The 18,881-nt window shown below is 36.4% G+C and overlaps 1 protein-coding gene across 4 annotated transcripts; it reads right to left on the reverse strand.

Annotated features, from left to right (window-relative positions):
• Positions 1 to 17,863, reverse strand: LOC132312203 (uncharacterized). Of its 4 annotated transcripts, none has more exons than XM_059810474.1 (8): positions 17,735 to 17,863; positions 17,048 to 17,584; positions 16,367 to 16,754; positions 14,502 to 15,838; positions 13,904 to 14,017; positions 13,310 to 13,464; positions 7,092 to 7,164; positions 1 to 587 (listed from the first exon to the last, which is right to left on the reverse strand). In XM_059810474.1, the coding sequence occupies exons 2-7, from the start codon at positions 17,474 to 17,476 to the stop codon at positions 7,116 to 7,118; spliced, it is 2,472 nt and encodes an 823-aa protein (XP_059666457.1). In that variant the 5' UTR covers positions 17,477 to 17,584; positions 17,735 to 17,863; the 3' UTR covers positions 1 to 587; positions 7,092 to 7,115. The 4 variants fall into 4 exon arrangements, with proteins under 4 accessions (XP_059666457.1, XP_059666460.1, XP_059666458.1 ...); XM_059810477.1 differs by having other exon boundaries at positions 16,367 to 16,703; positions 17,735 to 17,862; XM_059810476.1 differs by lacking the exon at positions 1 to 587 and adding an exon at positions 612 to 734.
• Between the last annotated feature and the right edge of the window lie 1,018 nt (positions 17,864 to 18,881).

Below are 18,881 nucleotides of genomic sequence, written 5' to 3' on the forward strand. Positions count from 1 at the left end.
TTTGAAAAACTTTAGCAAATAATCTTTTTAATATATATACATATATATATATGAAGTACAACTTATTACATTGATGTTACTGTCTTCTAGTCTAAAATCACCCAACTAACAGTTTCCAACAGCGCTTTCACACACTCCACAGTCATCAATGAAACTTCTACAACTCACTTTTGAGAAACCAAATGGGCGTAAGAAAGAGTACAAAAGTAAAATAGGACTATCTCATCCACTTTTAAATCTGTATGGAGGACCCTTGAGACTTCCATGACCCATAAGACTGCATTTACTGTTCTCTATTCATTCCATGAAGCAGGAGAGCACACAATAACACACAATGATGTACAGATTGAACCTTTTTTTCTTCTTTTAATTTCAACAATATCTGACCAGAAGACATGCCTTCATATTTTACTGGGCGGCACAATAATGCAACAAGCCCTAGGAGCAAAAAAGGGTATGATAAGATTCATTGTGAGCTACTCTACTAGGTAGATGATACAGACACGGCTAAAGCTATATAATGTACACGAAATGAGCATTTGGAAATCCTTTGATCAGCTGTCCAAGGTTCCCCCACAATTAGCAACCTGTTTGCAAACAAATAACCCAGTTATTATCCTTAACATATACTCCGACAAAAGATATAAGAATGTAACGAGTATGTTAAAATATTGTCATAGAACAGTGCATAGGTATCTGCAGATGTGAGACGGAGTAGGTGGTTCCAAGGCAAACTGTTAGTCAAACAGAAAAAGAAGAGAATAATCGTAAATTTGTGAGGGGAAAATTGACTATTTCACCATCCATATAACTTAAATTCTAGTTTCATCCGATCTTTCTTGTGTGATAAATCTGTATTTTTTGGCATTGCAAGCACACACGTGCTAGCTACACTTCCTAACCTGCATGATTTCAAGCCATCACATGCCACCAATAGGTTTTAGGACATAGAAAGGGACTTGATCCCACTTGTGAGCAACTGCAAATCTGTACAACTCATTCACGGATTTAAGGCAAATATGCCACCCTTTCCGACAGAATAGGTACCAGTTTAAATCTTAAATTTGAACAAACTGCTTTTGAATGATAACAACATTTAAAAGGGAAGATGATCAACCATTTGGCTCCTAACATCCTATGAATTATTCTTTTTATATATCTTATTCGTAAAATTACATAAAAATCCTGCAAAGACCATTGTCTAGTTTTAGTCTCATCAACACAAGATCCTGAAAGGAATGGTTTGAGTACAGACCTAACCTTCGACTATATTTTCATAAAGCGGTTGTCCTCGTACTCACGACGGCATTCCCATGCTTAAATGAGTTTAATATATAATAAATCGCAAACAGAAAATTTTCAGAATATTGAGGTAAGGAATTAAGTATGTTATCCAGTTGATGTTAAGGAATTAAGTATGTTATCCAGTTGATGTTTTAAACACAGTATAACACACATCTGAATAAATCTTTTCCTTACACTAACTGAAAATGTAAGTGTTATAATACAAACTGCAACAAAAGCTTTAGTCTTAGAGAATGGAGCCAACAGTGCATATCAAGCTCCAAAACCCCCTCTCAACGCAACCCGGATTTGTACATGGTGAGCCAAACAAGCCAACTCAAACCAAAACAAAGTGCAAACTTGCACACCAAACTGGAAAAAAAAAAAAAATGTATGTATGGAGACTTTTTTAACGAGAAGCTAGGAAGCATGGACACACATAAAAGGGCAAAGAATCTGTCCGACACCGTCACACCTCGAAACGTGTCGGACACGCCAAAAAAACATGTCTGGACTTTTTTTTTATTTAGTATTCATGGACACGTAGTGGACAAGCGTCCGACACGCATGTCCCATTCTTGGGATTTTTTTTTTTTTTTTCCCTTTTTGATAAGGCATTCCTGGGAATTTTTAAGAAAGATCTAGAAAGAAAGCCGGGTTGAAGTGTAAATATGAGGTGTTATTTAATAACACTTATCAAAAAAAGACTTGAGGAATTGTTTAATAACTTTCAGTAATATGATGGTCATTACATAATTACTTATAAGTTGTTTCGTAAAAAAATTTTATATTAAAACAATCATATATTTATGCTTATATTTTGTTCAAATGTTCAAACTCTTGCATGAATCTTTGACTCACTCTTGTTCTCCCACCAACGAAGCTTCACTGCCGGTGGATGGTCTCTCTCTCTCTCTCCTCTTTTCTCTCGATCCTCCTTTCTCTATATCCTCCTCTTTTCTTTCTTTTTCTTCTTCTTTTTCACAAACCCCAGATACTTCTTTTTTTCCTTTCACAACAAAATTCTCTCTCTCTTTTTCCTTTTTCCTCTTGTTACCTTTATTTTTAACTAAACCCTAATTCGTTTTCTAACAAAACCCTAATCCTTTTTTTTTTTTCTCTCTCTTTTAACCCTTTTTCTATCATTCTTTCTTTTTCCCAGCAAAACACAAAAAAAATTCTCATTATTTGGACGATAAAAAATAATATTACTCTTAATTTCTTAAAGTACAGCACTACAACATCATATATATATATGTATAAAATATTTATTATTCGCGTGTCCCTACCGTGTCCGTGTTGTGTCGTATCCGTGTCCCATATCAGTTTCTGTGCTTCTTAGATGAAAATTTATCAAAGTTTTGTTTTAAGCAACGAACAAAGGATTTTTATAAGAGCACAAAAAATATCCAGATTTTATGAAACCTAGTGTTTGCATTACTTTAGAGACTAAAATAAGTTACTGTAGTCATCTTTAAGAAAATCGTGAATTAAACCAAGATTTTGGAAGTCTCGTTTTATGAAACAAACAAAAAGACTCCTTCAAGAAACTACTAGAAACCTTACTTTTTTTGAAAAGTTGTTTTAAAATGATTTTTAAACAAATCAAATTTCAAGAGACTTATAATTCTAAAGAGAAACTTAATTTTGAATGTATTTTAGATGGCTTTCACGAAACATAGAATTTAAGAATTCTATAAATTTTAGTATTTTAAGAGATGTCACAGAGGTGCATTTTAATGGTTTTAAGATACCTAGACTTTTTTTTTTTTTTTGATAAGTAAGAATTTTATAAAAAAGTGCTCAAAGGGGAGCGAAACCCAAAGAAACAAGATGAAAAAACCATAAAGAGCCTCAAGCCTTCAAAGAGGCCATAAAAATAACAATCTCCTCAATAAAACGATAATCTCTCCCTAAGACCCAACAAAAGAGAGTAGAAATAATAGAAAACTTAAGCATAAAAATGGGGTTCTCCTTGCCATCGAAATATCTTCGATTCCTCTCGAGCCAAATGCACCACCAAACACAAAGAGGGATAGCCCTCCAAGCATCCCGGATGAGCACCCCAACAGAGACACCTCTCCAAGCCTCAATCAACCCTCTAGAGGAACAGGGCATAACCCAGGGAACCCCAAATAACCCAATCATCAAATCCCAACAATCTCTGGCCATACTGCAATGCAACAGAAGGTGATCCACTGTCTCCTCATCGCAACGACACAAGTAACAGCGATTGATAACCACCTGCATTCTCCTCCTCAAATTATCCTGGGTTAAAATCCTACCCAAGACAGACGTCCAAGCAAAAAAGGCCACCTTAAGGGGAGCCTTGGAACGCCAAATAGCCTTCCAAGGGAAAGGCACCTGAAAAAGGATCTCACCTCGAAACGACCCTGAGAGTGTGGACTCCAAAGTCAACAATCAGCCTCCTCATGAGAGATCACCTGACGATACAGTAACTCCAAAAAACGAGCGACCTCCTCAATTTCCCAATCCTGAAAATACCTCATAAACTGAACGTCCCAAGTTAGTCTTCCGTTATCAAGGTGATAACAGTCAACCACCAAGGCCTGTCTGTCAGAAACAATCCTGTAAATCCGAGGGAAAGAAAGAGCAAAGGGAAGATCCCCACACCAAAGGTCCTCCCAAAATCTGATCCTCCTACCATCCCTGATCCTAAAGCGAACATGATTACGAAAAACGTCCCATCCCTTTCGAATGCAAGTCCAAACCCCCACACCCCTAGGACCACGCCCCTCAAGAGAACACCACCCACCACTAATTTCCCCAAACTTGCTGGCAATAACTTTCCTCCAAAGCCAAAGTCTCTCAACCCCAAATCTCCAAAACCACTTCCCAAGAAGAGCCCTATTGAAAGGCAACAACCTTCGAATCCCTAATCCTCTACTCTGAAGGAGACGACACACTTGCTCCCATCGAACCAGATGATATTTGAACTCCTCTCCTCTCCCTCCCCAAAGAAAATTCCGCTGCAAACTCTCAATTCTCTCCGCCACCGAAGAAGGAATCTGAAAAAGGGAGATAAAATAGGTGGGAAGGCAAGAGAGAGTGCTCTTGATCAGAGTGACCAGCCCCCCTTTGGAAAGGTACTGCTTCTTCCAACCTGCCAGCCTCTTCTCAAATCTATCCACCACCGGATTCCAACTCCCCACATATCTCGAAAGAGCACCCAGAGGCAAACCTAAATAAGAAATAGGAAACGAGCCAGTGCCACATCCGAGGATCTGAGCAAACATCTCAATATCGGGAACATCCCCGACCGGCACTAAAACACTCTTTCCAACATTCACTTTAAGCCAAGAGACAACTTGGAACCAAATCAAAACACATCTCAAATGTCTCAGTTGGGACGCATCAGCATCACAAAGTATACTACACACCAGTTAAGAGTAAACTACCGAGGGTTCCCAAAACATCCAAATCCTACTGCAACTTGGTCACAACAATATTTTTGCTCGAGTACTTTTAGCTCTTTCTGGCTCTTTTCATGAAATGGTAATGTAAGCATGATCATGGCATAACAACGACGTGTGCATACCACGACGACCCTAAAACTACTAAATAACAACAGAGGTGTAGAGGGTTTCAATAAGAGATGGAGGAGTCTTGCTAGCACTCAAGCATTTAAAATCATCCAAACTGTGCTTAAAAGCAAACCAGGGTGCTATATTTTTGAAGTGTAAAAGTTGTGGATAACAAGAAAAAGTACCGAAAAGAAAATTCTGGGGACTGGTTGCATCTACAAAAGAGAGAGTTCACTTGTGCCTCTGTCACATCCACGAATGTGACACAATGCAACTTGGCTTGTGTTGCCTCTATAGATGAAAGATACCCAATGTTTTAGGTCAAAATTGATGCAACAGACGTGGTTTCGAACTTCAAAAGTGTGCACGATTTCAAGCCTGATTCTCTAGGATTTTTTTATGACGCCTTACATTCGAAGTCTGTTCTAGACAATTCTTAGCCTTCAAACTTAACTGTTTTGAACCTTCTATGGGAAAGTTGATCAAAGTTTCGAGTTGACCATCACATGCGATAATCAAAACCATGATCTAGGATACCTAAGGTGTCCCTATGTTATTTGATTTTAGATTGACCACTGGATCACCCTATATAAGATCAAGCCTCATCTTGAGAACTGGAAGGCTGAATATGTGCACTTGACCATCTCCTTATGAGAGACTATATGGTTATTGAAGTCTGTGTGATGTCTAACAACAGTGGTGTGGTTGGTCAAGTCATAGCACTCCGATCGTGGTCCCAATGAATATTACTCAATGCTACAAAAGGCCATGAGTATTGTTTTACACGTATTGAAGTACGTAAATTACTAAACTACCCCTATATCGAGGGTATAAAATTACCCATAAATCCCTATGTTAAGGAAGGGGCAAAATGGGTTGCCTACACGCGATAAACTGTCTAAAGATGGTTTGGCTATATGCAATATAAATCAACAAAAACAACTTCTGTCAAATCATTGCTGATATAATCAGAAGGAGCTAAAAGCTAAAATTTCATAATTTTAGACCCAATTTCTATGAACATTGACTTTGGGCTAGCTCAGCACCAAATATTAGATATATCTCTTGCTAGAAGTACCCCTTATCCCATTGATAATAAAAAGGCCCAAATAATTTGATTAGGATAGTTGCTCAATTATACCATAGTTTCAACAACAAAAGCATTTGATCCAAGTTGAAATGCTAAAAGTGCAAGAGGAAGGCCAAAAAGAAAAAATTATATCAGTTGAGATCATAAGCAAGGACATGGTAATGTAAAATTTAATAAATATATAACTTTTTTCATAATTTTAAGATACTGCTTTCCATAAGAGAACATCGGTGAAGACAGCGGTTCATACTGGACCAGCTAGTTCCCTAGTGAACCCATTAGTGCACTAATTCGGTTGAGATAGTTGAAATGGAATTCCATACTATGGCAAAAAATAGTAAAGGGGCATCCATTGTGCAGTTTAAATATTTGAGATGGGCTTCCTTACTCTTTGGGGCAACAGTATAGGGACACAGAGATAAAGGAAATTGAAACGTCAACCTCAAGATGAGACCATTAGACACTAACCACTATGCTATCATTGCCATTTTAACATTTAATATTTTTACAAACTGGATGGGTCACAATATTTTTTTATACATGCCAAAGTAATGGAAAACAAAAAAATATCCTTTACGTATCCACCCAGTTTGTCAACCTTTTGGGAAATGATACAAAAAAATATATCCTTGTACACAATAGAAAAACTCCACTTTGATGAACTATACAATAATTGGATTTATACCATCGAAGAAAAAAGTAAGAACATAAGCAACGAATTTATAAACAGAATCGAGGCTCTAGACGGAGTATCCCTTTCTTTCGATATACTTGAAAAAAAAAACTAGATTGTGTAATGATGAAACGAAATCGACAATTTTATTTATAGATCATGTTTTGTTTATACTACTGAAATTATGTCGAATAAATATTCCGTTAAGAATATCCGTGTCTAAAGATAAACAATAATTTTCTTAAAATTGTTTATGATAAGCACGTGTCTTATCACATATGGTAGTATCCCGGTGTTAGTTGTATCTTATATTGGTATGTCTCTACAGTATTATATTATATCATATTCATATCAGTATTTTGTCTACGTGCATTAGATAAAAACCAAATCCCCTAATCCAAATGAGTTGCAATAAACAGCAAAAAGAATTGTCAGTGTATATAATCAAAGAGCGAGCCAGAAACTTGCAGCAACGAGAGCCTGGATAAAATTATTTTACCTTAAAATATACGTCTAATAGCAACTAACTTGAAGTGTCTCGAAATAGCCCTTTTGATTCATCATAAAACCATCTGCAAAGCAATTTCTTTCTCAGATTATATAAAATCCATGATAAGGCAATTCTTCTACACAATAAATAAGAAAACAATGAACATATACTCGTATCATAAAGATTTAATCCCTTAATTTAACTCAAGGGCATATTAGTTTTGCCAAAAAGATGAGGCAATTAATCTAAGCTGGTGTATTGGGTCCTCGTGAATGTCATTACCAAGGGTTCCATCAATATTTTAGCCACGTCTCAAATATGCCTTCCAATAGTTGTTATCTCATCTTTGTATAGGTAGTAACAAACTTAGAATAATGACTTTTGAACACAAAAACTTCCTAAAAAACAATGAATGTAAACTTCTGACTAGAATTGAAAAAAGAAAAAATAACTCAAAATTATTTATTTAATTCATAACTTAATATTTCAAATAAAAGAGACTTATCAAAATAAATAAATAAATAAAAGAGATAACTCAACTCAACAAAGCATTTTGTCATATAAAAGAGATAAAGAAGAAAAAAAACAATTCACAACCAAAACAACAATTTTTTATCAAAAAAACAAATATTATAACACAATTCCTAATGGATGCAATTTAAATCTTTGAAGTGAGTAATCTACGACAGCATTCAAAACACAAGACAACTTGTGCTTCTAAGGCGTACAAATAAGGAGATATATTAGGGTGTATAGATTGTGCGGTATTAGAGTACTATGGTTTAAAGACAATCAGTCGCTATTGATGGTATAAGAGTATACCATGGTTTGAAGAACTCGACAATGCAATATTCTATTTGTGCCCAACATCATTTGCCATGCGCCAAATCAAGATTGGTAGAAAGTTTTTTATTTTATCCAAAAGAAGGGTGGACAAGATACAATAATGTGTCTGCTTAAAGGGTAAGGAAGAAAATTAAGGGAAAAAATAAAAATAACCCAACATACCATTTCCGAAATAAATGTCCAAGGTGGTGTGTCATATTAAGCACTATACTGCATTTCCTGTTTACTGTTTGTTTAACACTATGCCAGACGGGCATGCACATATCTACTGCTCGTCATTTCTCCTCCGGAGTGGAACAGCACAATCATTTGAGAACCACTTTTCAAATATGTTCGAAGACTCGAAGAGAATGTTAAAATGGTCTCCTTTACTATGGCAAGTCATGGTTTCGAATGATTCCCTTATCCCTCTATGGTCACTCATCAACTCAATATTTTCATTTATGTTCATGTTCCACATTACCATCCAGAGCAGTTCTACAAAACTAGTTTCTTGGGAGTTCATCTTCACTCTTCACATTATGGTTACATTACTTTATAGAGTTACTATTACAGAGAATTTAAAACTAATAATACACCACATTATTATACATGAAGCATAATTAAACAGTCCTGCCATGTGTCTGGAGCACTGACAGGATCAAGCTCAAGCTTTTTGACATTCTTGAAACAAGGAGAATTCATTGAAAATCATGAGAAGAAACTAATATTTCCAATAGTCATACTTAAACATGAGGTTACTTTTCCACAGTCAAAATAACATTTTTACATATTTTAGTAGTATGGATCTTGGAAAGAACATCCATATCCACAGTTGAGGCTCTAGTGTTTGTGTACAAAACCATATATTTCTAGAGAAAAAATTACACACTCTGAAATGGTACGATACATAAAAAGTTATGCCAAAATGCCAGGCATTACACCTCTACTCAACTCATTCTCAAATCTCAAGCCCAACAAATGTTTCATCTATAGACCACAGAATTGTCGGATTCTGATAGTGATTCTGACCGATAAAGTGGTCAAAATGAAATTCTCATAAGAACCAGCCAGTTCACTGAGAACTTGCCAAATCAAGAGGGAATCGGCCATTTCGATGAGCAACGCGTCCTATTCGGGTGTGCGCTTTTAGTTCGACCAAAAACCGTGCAAGAACCACCCGTTTACAGGATAATCGGTCAGTTCCTAACAGTATCATCAGGTTCAGGACCAGGATAATGTCGGGCCTTTAAAACACAAATCTGGCCCATTTTTTCCCCTAATTTTAGTCTCAAAACAACTCAATTTGAGCCTCGCTTGCTTTGAAACCTCTAATCTCAAGATCTAAGATAAAGTCACAATTTTTGAACTTCCAAAGTTCGAAATAATCAGTGAGTTCCGTAGCTTTTTTTTTTTTTTCACTTGCATCTAACTTAAAAATGCTGTTTCATGGTAGATCTATAACATTTGTACATTGATGGCGTTTCATAGCTCCGTATCTACACTTTGATTTTCTTTTTTTTTTTTCATTTTTTGGTACATTTTTCCAAAGCAAAAACTTTTCTTGCATGAAAACTTATAAATGATTTTTTTTTTTTCAGATTTTTTTTTTTTTTTTTCCGTGTTTTAACTTTCATTTTGGAAACTGTGATGCATTTATTAAATTGTTATGATTCATAATTTTCATTAAAATTTTTATTTGTATTTCATTTTTTACAATTTTTAAAATTTTCAGAATTATTTGTGGATTTTTTACTTTCTTTTTTTCCGTAAATTATCATACATGTGAATTGTGATAAATATGTAATATGTTGTATCGTGCAATTGAGTGTTACAAAATTTTGATAAAAGATTTGTGATTTATTGCAAAATTCGAAGATGTCATGATCAGGAGTTGGAGAGGTGGTAATGGTAGTGTCAAGCCTTCTGACGAGCGGGACAGTGGTGGGTGGGAGTGAGACTAGGGGTGGCATGAGTGATGATATTGGGTGAAAGTATGGTTCCCCAGTAGATAATGACAGGCATGAAGTGAGATGTAACTTTTGCAGGTAAAGTTGTTAATGGCTGTGTTGCACGTAGTAAAGAGCATTTGGCTTCATACGAAAAGACATATGGCAGGATGTGGGAAAGTGGAGATGCGAGAAATAGATGATGAAACATTTTTTTTTTTTTTTGATAAATAAAGAGAATATTGAGAGCGTTCAATTGGGAAACACATCCCAAAAACAGTACAGAGAAGGTTGTAGGGACCCAAGGAACCCAAAAAATCCATGATTTTATCTAAAGATGTACAATTTCTCCCCATCACCCAACTAAAAATAGAAATAATAATAGTAAATTTCAGCACCCCAATGGAAGATTCCTCCCACTCAAAAGATCTTCCATTCTGCTCCTTCCAAAATGTTTCATTTTTGAAGGGGAGGAATCTTCAATCATCAGTTTAGTCGATTAGGCTAGATGACTGGGAGAAACAAAACAAAATCAAGAGTTGGCCAAAATAAGTTGAATTAGTAGTCATTGCTTCAATCGATTTCTGATTGAAAGGTGCCTTGCAGTGACTGAAATCTGTTTGGAAGAAAATGATATTGAGAAGGCAATTCAAACAGTTCCAAACTTCCATAGCAAGCTCACTCTTGAGTCTTTATGAAGAGGTGTTCAATACTTTATATATCATGCTCCGACAGCACAAGCATTTGCTCGCTAATACTAATCCCTTTCCTTTGATTTTATTACCAAATTAACTCTTTTGTACCGTCATATCAAGCATACTATCTTCAAATTAATAATAATTGATAGGAAAATGAGTCAAGTATTCGCAATTTCTTTCTCAAAACTTGGCTTGTAATGTATGCCAATGTTGTGAGTCGTTTGTCTACAACCTCAAAAGATGACGAAGATGGAGCTCAGTGAAGAACAAGCCCGAAATCTCTCAAGACTCAATCATATGGCTAGGTATGACCTAGCCACCTAGGTATGATCCCTAATAGGCTCAAAATATTTTTTTAATCTTGTTTATCAAAATTAGGTATTTGATAATATGATTTTCAAATTATTAATAATTATTAGGAATATGAGTCATGTGTTCGCAATTTCTTTCTCAAAACTTGCCTTGTAATGTATGCCAATGTTGTGAGTTCTACAACCTCAAAAGATGATGAAGATGGAGCTCAGCAAAGAACAAGCCTGAAATCTCTCAAGACTTAATCATATGGATGGGTATGAGACTGTATGACCTAGCCACCTCGGTATGATCCCTAATAGGCTCAAAATATTTTTAAATCTTGTTTGTCAAAATTAGGTATTTGATAATATGATTTTTAAAGTGAGCATCGAAAAAATGGTCCATCGATCAAAATTTTGCAGTAAAAATATTTTGAAATTCAGAATGCCTCAATCGACATGTTGACAATAGATGCTTCTTTAGTGATGCTCAGTTAATCAAACATGTGAACATGCTTTTATGGAAACTCTTTCAAATCAGAATTCTAAAAAGATTTTACTTACCATGCTACATGGGTATCTCTCTCACGGAACCTTTAAACTCTTTACATAATATTGAGGGAATTTGTATTTTCTGAGAGAGATTTGAGAATCAATTTAGGGCTCTTTATAGATTACCATACTATGTGTGACTGAGAGAATCAAAGCAAGCAGCAGAATTGAAATTATCCATCAGTTGAGTGGTTTGGAAAGAATAAGTTGAACAGACATTACTAGTTGTGGAGATCAGAAGTTAGTGGAGGAGCAAATTGAGTGTGGGGTCAGTCAGTAGATGGATCAAGGGCTGAGGATCTGGGGAGAGCTTGCGTAAGTCTGAGTCAGAAGGGACTAGGTGAGTCTTGATTTAGAATCTGGTAGCGTCTATAACCTCTTTCTCACAGGGAATTTTAAACATGTCTGGACTAGATCCCATGGATTTTCTTTCTAGGAATTTCTATATAAAAAATAGTGAAACTCTGCTTCATTTTATTTATTACTTTATGTGATTGAAACAAAGACATGCAGTAAACAAATTAAGAATTTTAAATAAGGACTAACAGTAATTCAAAAGTTAGTTACAACTTACAAATTCATATCCATAAGACCTATTCACCCCTTCTCCACATCTAATTCTATCACGACCAGCCCCATCCCCTGTAAATATTGCCCGCTTTGCACACTCTCCTTTCTGTGCTCATGGTTTTCAAAACATGTCTACACAGTTAAGGGGTGTCCACACATATAAGTCTCAGCAAAGTCTCTCCCAAGGAGATGTGGGACATCACAGTCACCCCCTCTTGGGACTAAAGTGTCCTCGCTAGCCTAACCCTCATGGGCTTGTGCATGCTTCCCACATTTCCGGCTAGAGATTGGCTCTGATACCATTTGTCACAGCCCACCCCAACCTGTGTAGATAGCACAATCTCCTCTTAGAGCTCACGGTTTTCCTCAAAATGCATCTACACAATTTTAAGGGGTGTCCACATATAAGTCTCAGCAAGTTCTCCCCACCACCAGGCGTTGTGGGACGTCACAAATCCACTGCTCGCACTCTGACATATCAGAGCCTTGGGTAACAGTCATTACAATCTTCCATTAGTAGTAGTAATAATAATAAAAAAAATTCTTAGCAGAACTACCACAAACTTTATTAGACTATAGCTGCAATGATGAAGTTCAAAACAAAATGTTGGTCCCAACCACAAGGGGTGTTGGAGGCTTGGTTCAAAAACAAACATAACATTTGACATTCTTTTGCAGAAAGTTATTAGAACTTTGTGTTCTCACACTTGCAAACCCAAACTTTCACCATTGAAACAAACGACGAACCCCCAAAACTCAAAGCACAAATTCTCCTTTTAAATATTATAATCCTACCAAAGCAATTTGGGAGGGTAAGCCACTTCAAACACCTTAAGTTTTTTACTTATGTTCTCCTCCTTGGTTGCATATATGGAGTGGGAGGAAGAAAATAAATAGCATGCGAAGTTTAACAACTTGTGTATTAAAACATATGCTTATATATTCAGCCAAATCATTACAACATCTGATTTAGAAAGTTCTAGGAATCTATAAAGGCTACTAATGCTTTATATACAGTTTTTAAATTTTTTTTTATGAGTTATATACAAATATTTTCAAAATACTATGTAGAACCGTGAAGGGAAAAAAGGCTAGGACTAATCCAACAATTCCCATCATCGCTATCCATTACCCACAATCCTGACACCCCATTAAGGACGACGTAGCGTTAACTTTTACTAAAAATATAAAAATTTAAGATCACCAAATAAAGCCAAACCATACAAGCACAAACCCAAAACATGCACAAACATTTTTCAATGGCATACACCTTTCGTGGAAAAGCAATTGTAAGTGGAAGTGGAAATACTGGAAATAAATGCAACAAAAAAGAGACGCACTTGCATAAGAAAAGTGGTCGTAAACCATCATTTGGCCCCGTCCTAAATCGAGTTCGCCTCTCATTTTCTTTGACAAACTTGCGTAGTGGAAGAACTTCACATTGGCCTTGAATCAAGTCCGCCATTATGGTGCAAGGATGATTAGACTCGTAGACCTACAGGACAGCAACAAGAAGTTCATATGAACTCTTTTTTTATGTATAACATGAACTTTCAGCTATAATGCAAATAAGGAAGGGGGTCAGAGCAGTTATGGAATCAACAGTGTGCATTCAATTATGTGTGCTTGGGTGAGTAATCTACTTAAATTATAAAAAATTAAAATAAAAAACTTCCCGTGAACCAATTTGGCCAGAGACCCGAGAGGTCTATTTTACGAGCCAGTTCGAATAATATCCTTGAACAAAATTGACCAATTTAATTATACTCCTATCCTAATATTTCTAAAATGTTTGACAATCTGCCTTGAGCAGGACAGAGCTTATAACGCATCCCTTGCCCAAAATTACAATTGCTCTAGTTTTGAAGTGTAATCTTGCAGGCATGCACATAAACAAGGAACATTAAATTACATGATACGTATAACAAATTTACCTCATTGCTTTCCGGGGCACAGGGGCAGCCAACAACTTCTGGCAAATCACCAGGAAAGTAGCACTGATTGACAATAACCCATTTTGATCTAGTTGTGCCATCCTCCCACATGGCCTGCAGCGGAAAGGCAAAAATTTTATATAAAATTACTAACATCACAGACTTCTCAACCAAAAACTGTTTCTCCTCAAGACAAAAAAGTTGAGTAATTCCTGTAAGAAGCTACAGAAATAATCTACAGCTTTTCAGTTTCACCATTAAAATTGGTGAGGAGTCAGATGAGGACAGCTTGACATGTCACAAGGACTAGCGTAGCCAAACAAACCACCTTTAACTCGTCACTTGGGTTCACAAGATTGCATCATAAACCCATGAGATTGGCAAGTCAATGCTAGTTTATGTAGGCTCAAGTAAACTTGAGTGCTCTGATGACTCTTATAAAACAAATCCAAACCAACCTGAAAATGGATGAAATTCAGTTTGGTTGGCAAGCTCGTTGAGAACTTGCCACCCTTAGCCGCAGGTTCTAACTAATTGATCAAGGAGATCTTTAATGTGTGAGCCTGTGAGGTATATTTTCACAAGAACAATTGCTTACCTGAATCTTAGAAGGCAACAATTTGTCATTGTTAGAACGAAAAAGAGCATGATCATGCACTTTATACACAGTGCCATCGATGCAACATGACTGGTAGTATGTCTTCCCATCCATAACTTGAAGGACATCACCAACCCACTCAACAACATGCAAGTCGTCTGATGACCTAGGCTCTCGAGCCCCATTACTGGATCCTGAAGTTTCAATAGAATTAACTTGTCCAACTCCATGCTCATCTTGCTTAATTTCACGATTTGAAGTGCAGTGAAGAGTTTCTCTACTATAAGATCTCTCCAAATCTTTAACCATAATGTTGTTTTCTTGACATTGGTCTGATGAAATTTCAGCACCGTCTGGCCCCCCTGCTTGATAATTATCTCGGAGGTTGTGAGAAGCTGGTGAGTGATCTAGTGTATTGGTAACTGTGTCAGGTGATGTTAATGGAGGTTGTATGTTTGCTTCAGAAACCAATTTCCCTTCTATTGATCTTTCATGTGAGGAGCCAGCGGGAGAAACAAAAGCAGCCTCCGAGGTCTTTATTACATCATTTCGACATGTTCCTGAACAAGGTTTGTCATCAATTTTTTCTCTACTTGATGAAATATCATTCCCTTGCATTTCTCTTGCATTTGGCATATTTGAACCAGTTGTTGAATGCTTATGGTTATTACGAACATTACCACTGGGAGCACTTTGTAAACCAGAATTTCCATTTGCTGTTTTATCTTGCTGATAGATCTTCTCACCTAAAGTTCCCATTTTATTATCTGGAAATGACTGCACAGCAGGTGTGTTAGAAGAAACTTTTGGTGCACTTATATTTCTTGTGACACGGCCATATTTAGGGGGCAAAGGTTTCCCACTGCTTAACGTCAAACAGTTCTGGCAGTGCCACTCTCCTTTAGGGATTCCTTTTTGATTGTGAGACTGAAGACATTTGAGATGAAATCCTTTCTCACAAGCATCGCAAACAAGTACGCTCTCCACCTCATTAATGGTAAGCTTGCACATTTGGCAAGTCACAGCCTTGTTCATGTAATCCCTAGAAGGAGGAGTCCATGTGGGTTGCTTCAGAATCTGTGATAGTAATAAATTATGAACAATTTTGCCAATTTCATTGTGGCTGTTGTAGGGTAAAGGAGCTTGAACAAAGTTCATGCCCTGCAAATGCTGATGTATTGTCGGCAGATTTCCAGATGCATTTTGAGTAATATGCGATTTGGATGTTTTTACTTGAGGGGCCACCAGCGTCAAACTTGAATCAGCAGTTCCCTGAACCTTAACAGAAGCATTTGCTGCCACCTTCACCTGTGTGTGATAATCCCCTGAAGTATTTGCTACAAATATATATATATAAATGTCTATGATCATTATAAAATCAACATAAATAATAAACTATTAAAAGCTAATGTAAAAATGTAGAGAAGATGATCATATAACAAGGCCAAGCTTCCAGAGAGAAAAAAATAAAAAAACCAAAGGACATGATGTTTTTGACTCAAATTAACTGTCCTAACAACCTTTTGAAACTTGCAATGTGGTATTACTGACCAGCCAAACAAGTCTTTTCAAGAAAATAATTATGCATGTAGAGAGTGAATTTTAAATTGAGGTGAGACCTGCTAACATAATGACGATGAGGACGATTTTAATGATGATGAGTTTCAGTACCATCAGATAAGCAAGAAGGGACTCTCAGCTGACAATAGTTTTCCTAGAAGGAGAATACCCTTCACACATGAATTTTCTGTCCTACTCTTTTCCAGATAGCATATCCTTGTCTTCCCCGTGGGACTTTTCCCATAAAAATCACAAAACATATCTTCCAACATTATGGGTGATTAAGAAAGCAAATGAAAGGTTACCTTGAACCGGCGATGTATAAGAACCATTTGATTTTCCATCCAATCTAAAATGTTCTCTGTCAACTCTAGGCAATGTTGACGATGAAGAGGATGAAGAATCCCTTCCTATATGAGTGGAAGGCAATCCACCGGATGCCACGGATGATTTTACTTGGCTGGCAGGCAACTGATATGTTAAAGATGTAGAATTTGCTGCAGGAACATGACCTAAAGGTGAAGCAGGATGGAGAGATCCAGAAGTATTTGATGCATGACTTTGTTTCTCTGATGAGGACATTCGAACAGTATGTGATTTCCCACGGCTTTCAGCCGCTACACTAGATTTCATTTGTAACCGCTGAGATAAATATGCAGCAGAATGTAAAGAAAATTCCTTAGATTTTTCCATCTGAAAGCATGAGTAAAAGACAGTTAAACATCAGTATGAATTTCAATTTGTGTCTCCAGTACTCCACATGAATCTTCCCTACTGGATATATTGCTCTAAATCCAGCCAAACAGTTCTTCAAATAAGTATATATAGCTTACCATAATTGCTAACAGTCTACATATTAATTCAGCTTCTGTGGACTCAATTGCAGAAATGAATTTCACTAACACTTCAATACTCCACATTGTAGAGTGAAAAATGACCAAAGTGAATATTAGTCAAAGAGTAACAAAAGCCAGTTCAAACCTCACCTTTTGCATTGCAATCGAACACTTCTCAGCAATCGACATCTTGGGAGGTAGAAATGCCAGCCTCTGTTCCTTCAACTTGTTGAGACCTAGATCCTCAATTATGCCCCCAAATTCCTCCCTCGGGAAAACATCCTTTGGCGCAAACATTCGACACACCTCCACCAACTTCCCCCTCGCCTCCTCCATCATCTCCTTCTCCGCCGCTGTAGGACTCCTCCCTGCCCTCATATTTCCCATCGCCGCCAACACCAGCACTATCTCCGCCACCTTCTTCATATCCCCAACCAATCCTCCACCAACTCTCGCCTTCTTTGGCAATGGAACATCCGATTCACCATCATTCCCGTTCTCCACCACTCTCTTTTCGCCGACCGCCGCTAAACCCTCAAATCTCGCCTTGCTGGATTCAAATTCCACCATCGAATCCATCTTGGAACAAACCCTAGGCCTTGCTCAGATAATAAATTCCATAAACCCAGTCCTCTCACCGTTTTCTGTGGAATTATACCTAAGAAAACCAGAGTTTCCTTTATAAACCTGCACAGGGGAGAGAGAGAAGAAGCCATGAGTAATAGAGAAACCCTAGAGAGAGAAATAGAGGGGAGGAATAGATAGAGAGAGGAGAGAGAAGGACGAGAGACGTTTAGATTTTTGAAATTACGCATTATTGATCCGTTAAATATATACCTTTTGCGCGGTTAATTGACGAGAGAGAGCTTTGCCTTTGCGTAAGTGAGGCCTTGTGGGAGAGGCGGGGTTGGGCAAACCGAGCAGAAGAATAGATAGAGAAAGAGAGTTTTTAGAGAGAGAAAAATAGGCTCTTTTTTCTCTATTACTGTTATAATAACGAGGGTTGCACTCTCCAGTCGTGCAACAAGTTTACGCACTTTCTCATTTTTACCCTCGTTAATGAATCCTTAATTCCAATAAAGTCTCTTTCTCATTTTTACACTGGTTTGTTTTTTTCTATATGCTTGGTTCCTAATTTATTTATTTTTTCCTTCTCTATTATTGTTTTTGCCATTACTTATTTGCACACATTTTAATTTTGTCTTTTGGGGACCCAATGAAGAAATTTAATATGTGACTTTTATTGTGTCAATATCAACTTATTTTCTTAATTCACCCATAATATATGTTATGGTGTATTCAACAAAAAAAACCAAATTTGATTTATTAAATGTGTTTATAATTTTGGTTTTTAAAGTAATATTATCTCTGTCTAAATTTTGTTTATACTTAAATTAGAGCATTTCGAGATGACTTAATCCAAGTATTAAAAGGAGAAAAAAATGGTTATACAATTTTTTTTTTTTTTTTAAACGAGACACAAGTTTACTTGGTCTTTCTATGGCCATGTATATGAAGGCGACGCCAATGCGAGTTGATTGGGATTCTATCTTAGAGCTAACTAGTTTCACCAATACCCACACGAATGGAATAACAACTTTAAGTTATTTATACATGCATCTACAATCATGTCATTATTTTCTTACTTATTTAATATTGTCGTTTACTATTTTAATTTATATTATTATATTAATATTTCATTATTGATATTATTGTGTGTTCAATTTTATATTATATTGCTGAAATATTTATGTTGTCAAATTCTTACTTATTCATTCACATTTTTTTAATTGATGTATTATTCAATTTAACAAAATAATTAATATTTAATTAGTCATTAATTTAATTGTTCTATTCCTTCCATCATTGTGTATGAATTAATTAAAATATTTTCTTTGTATAATTATATAAATTATGTTAAATTTTCACTACAGTCTAAAAAGATTGTAAGGGTTCAATGATGAATTGTGAGATTTCTCTCTCT

Source organism: Cornus florida, unplaced genomic scaffold, assembly GCF_030987335.1.
Source record: "Cornus florida cultivar Cherokee Brave unplaced genomic scaffold, ASM3098733v1 CherokeeBrave_3.0.0_Hap2_Chr06, whole genome shotgun sequence".
Classification (NCBI taxonomy): domain Eukaryota; kingdom Viridiplantae; phylum Streptophyta; class Magnoliopsida; order Cornales; family Cornaceae; genus Cornus; species Cornus florida.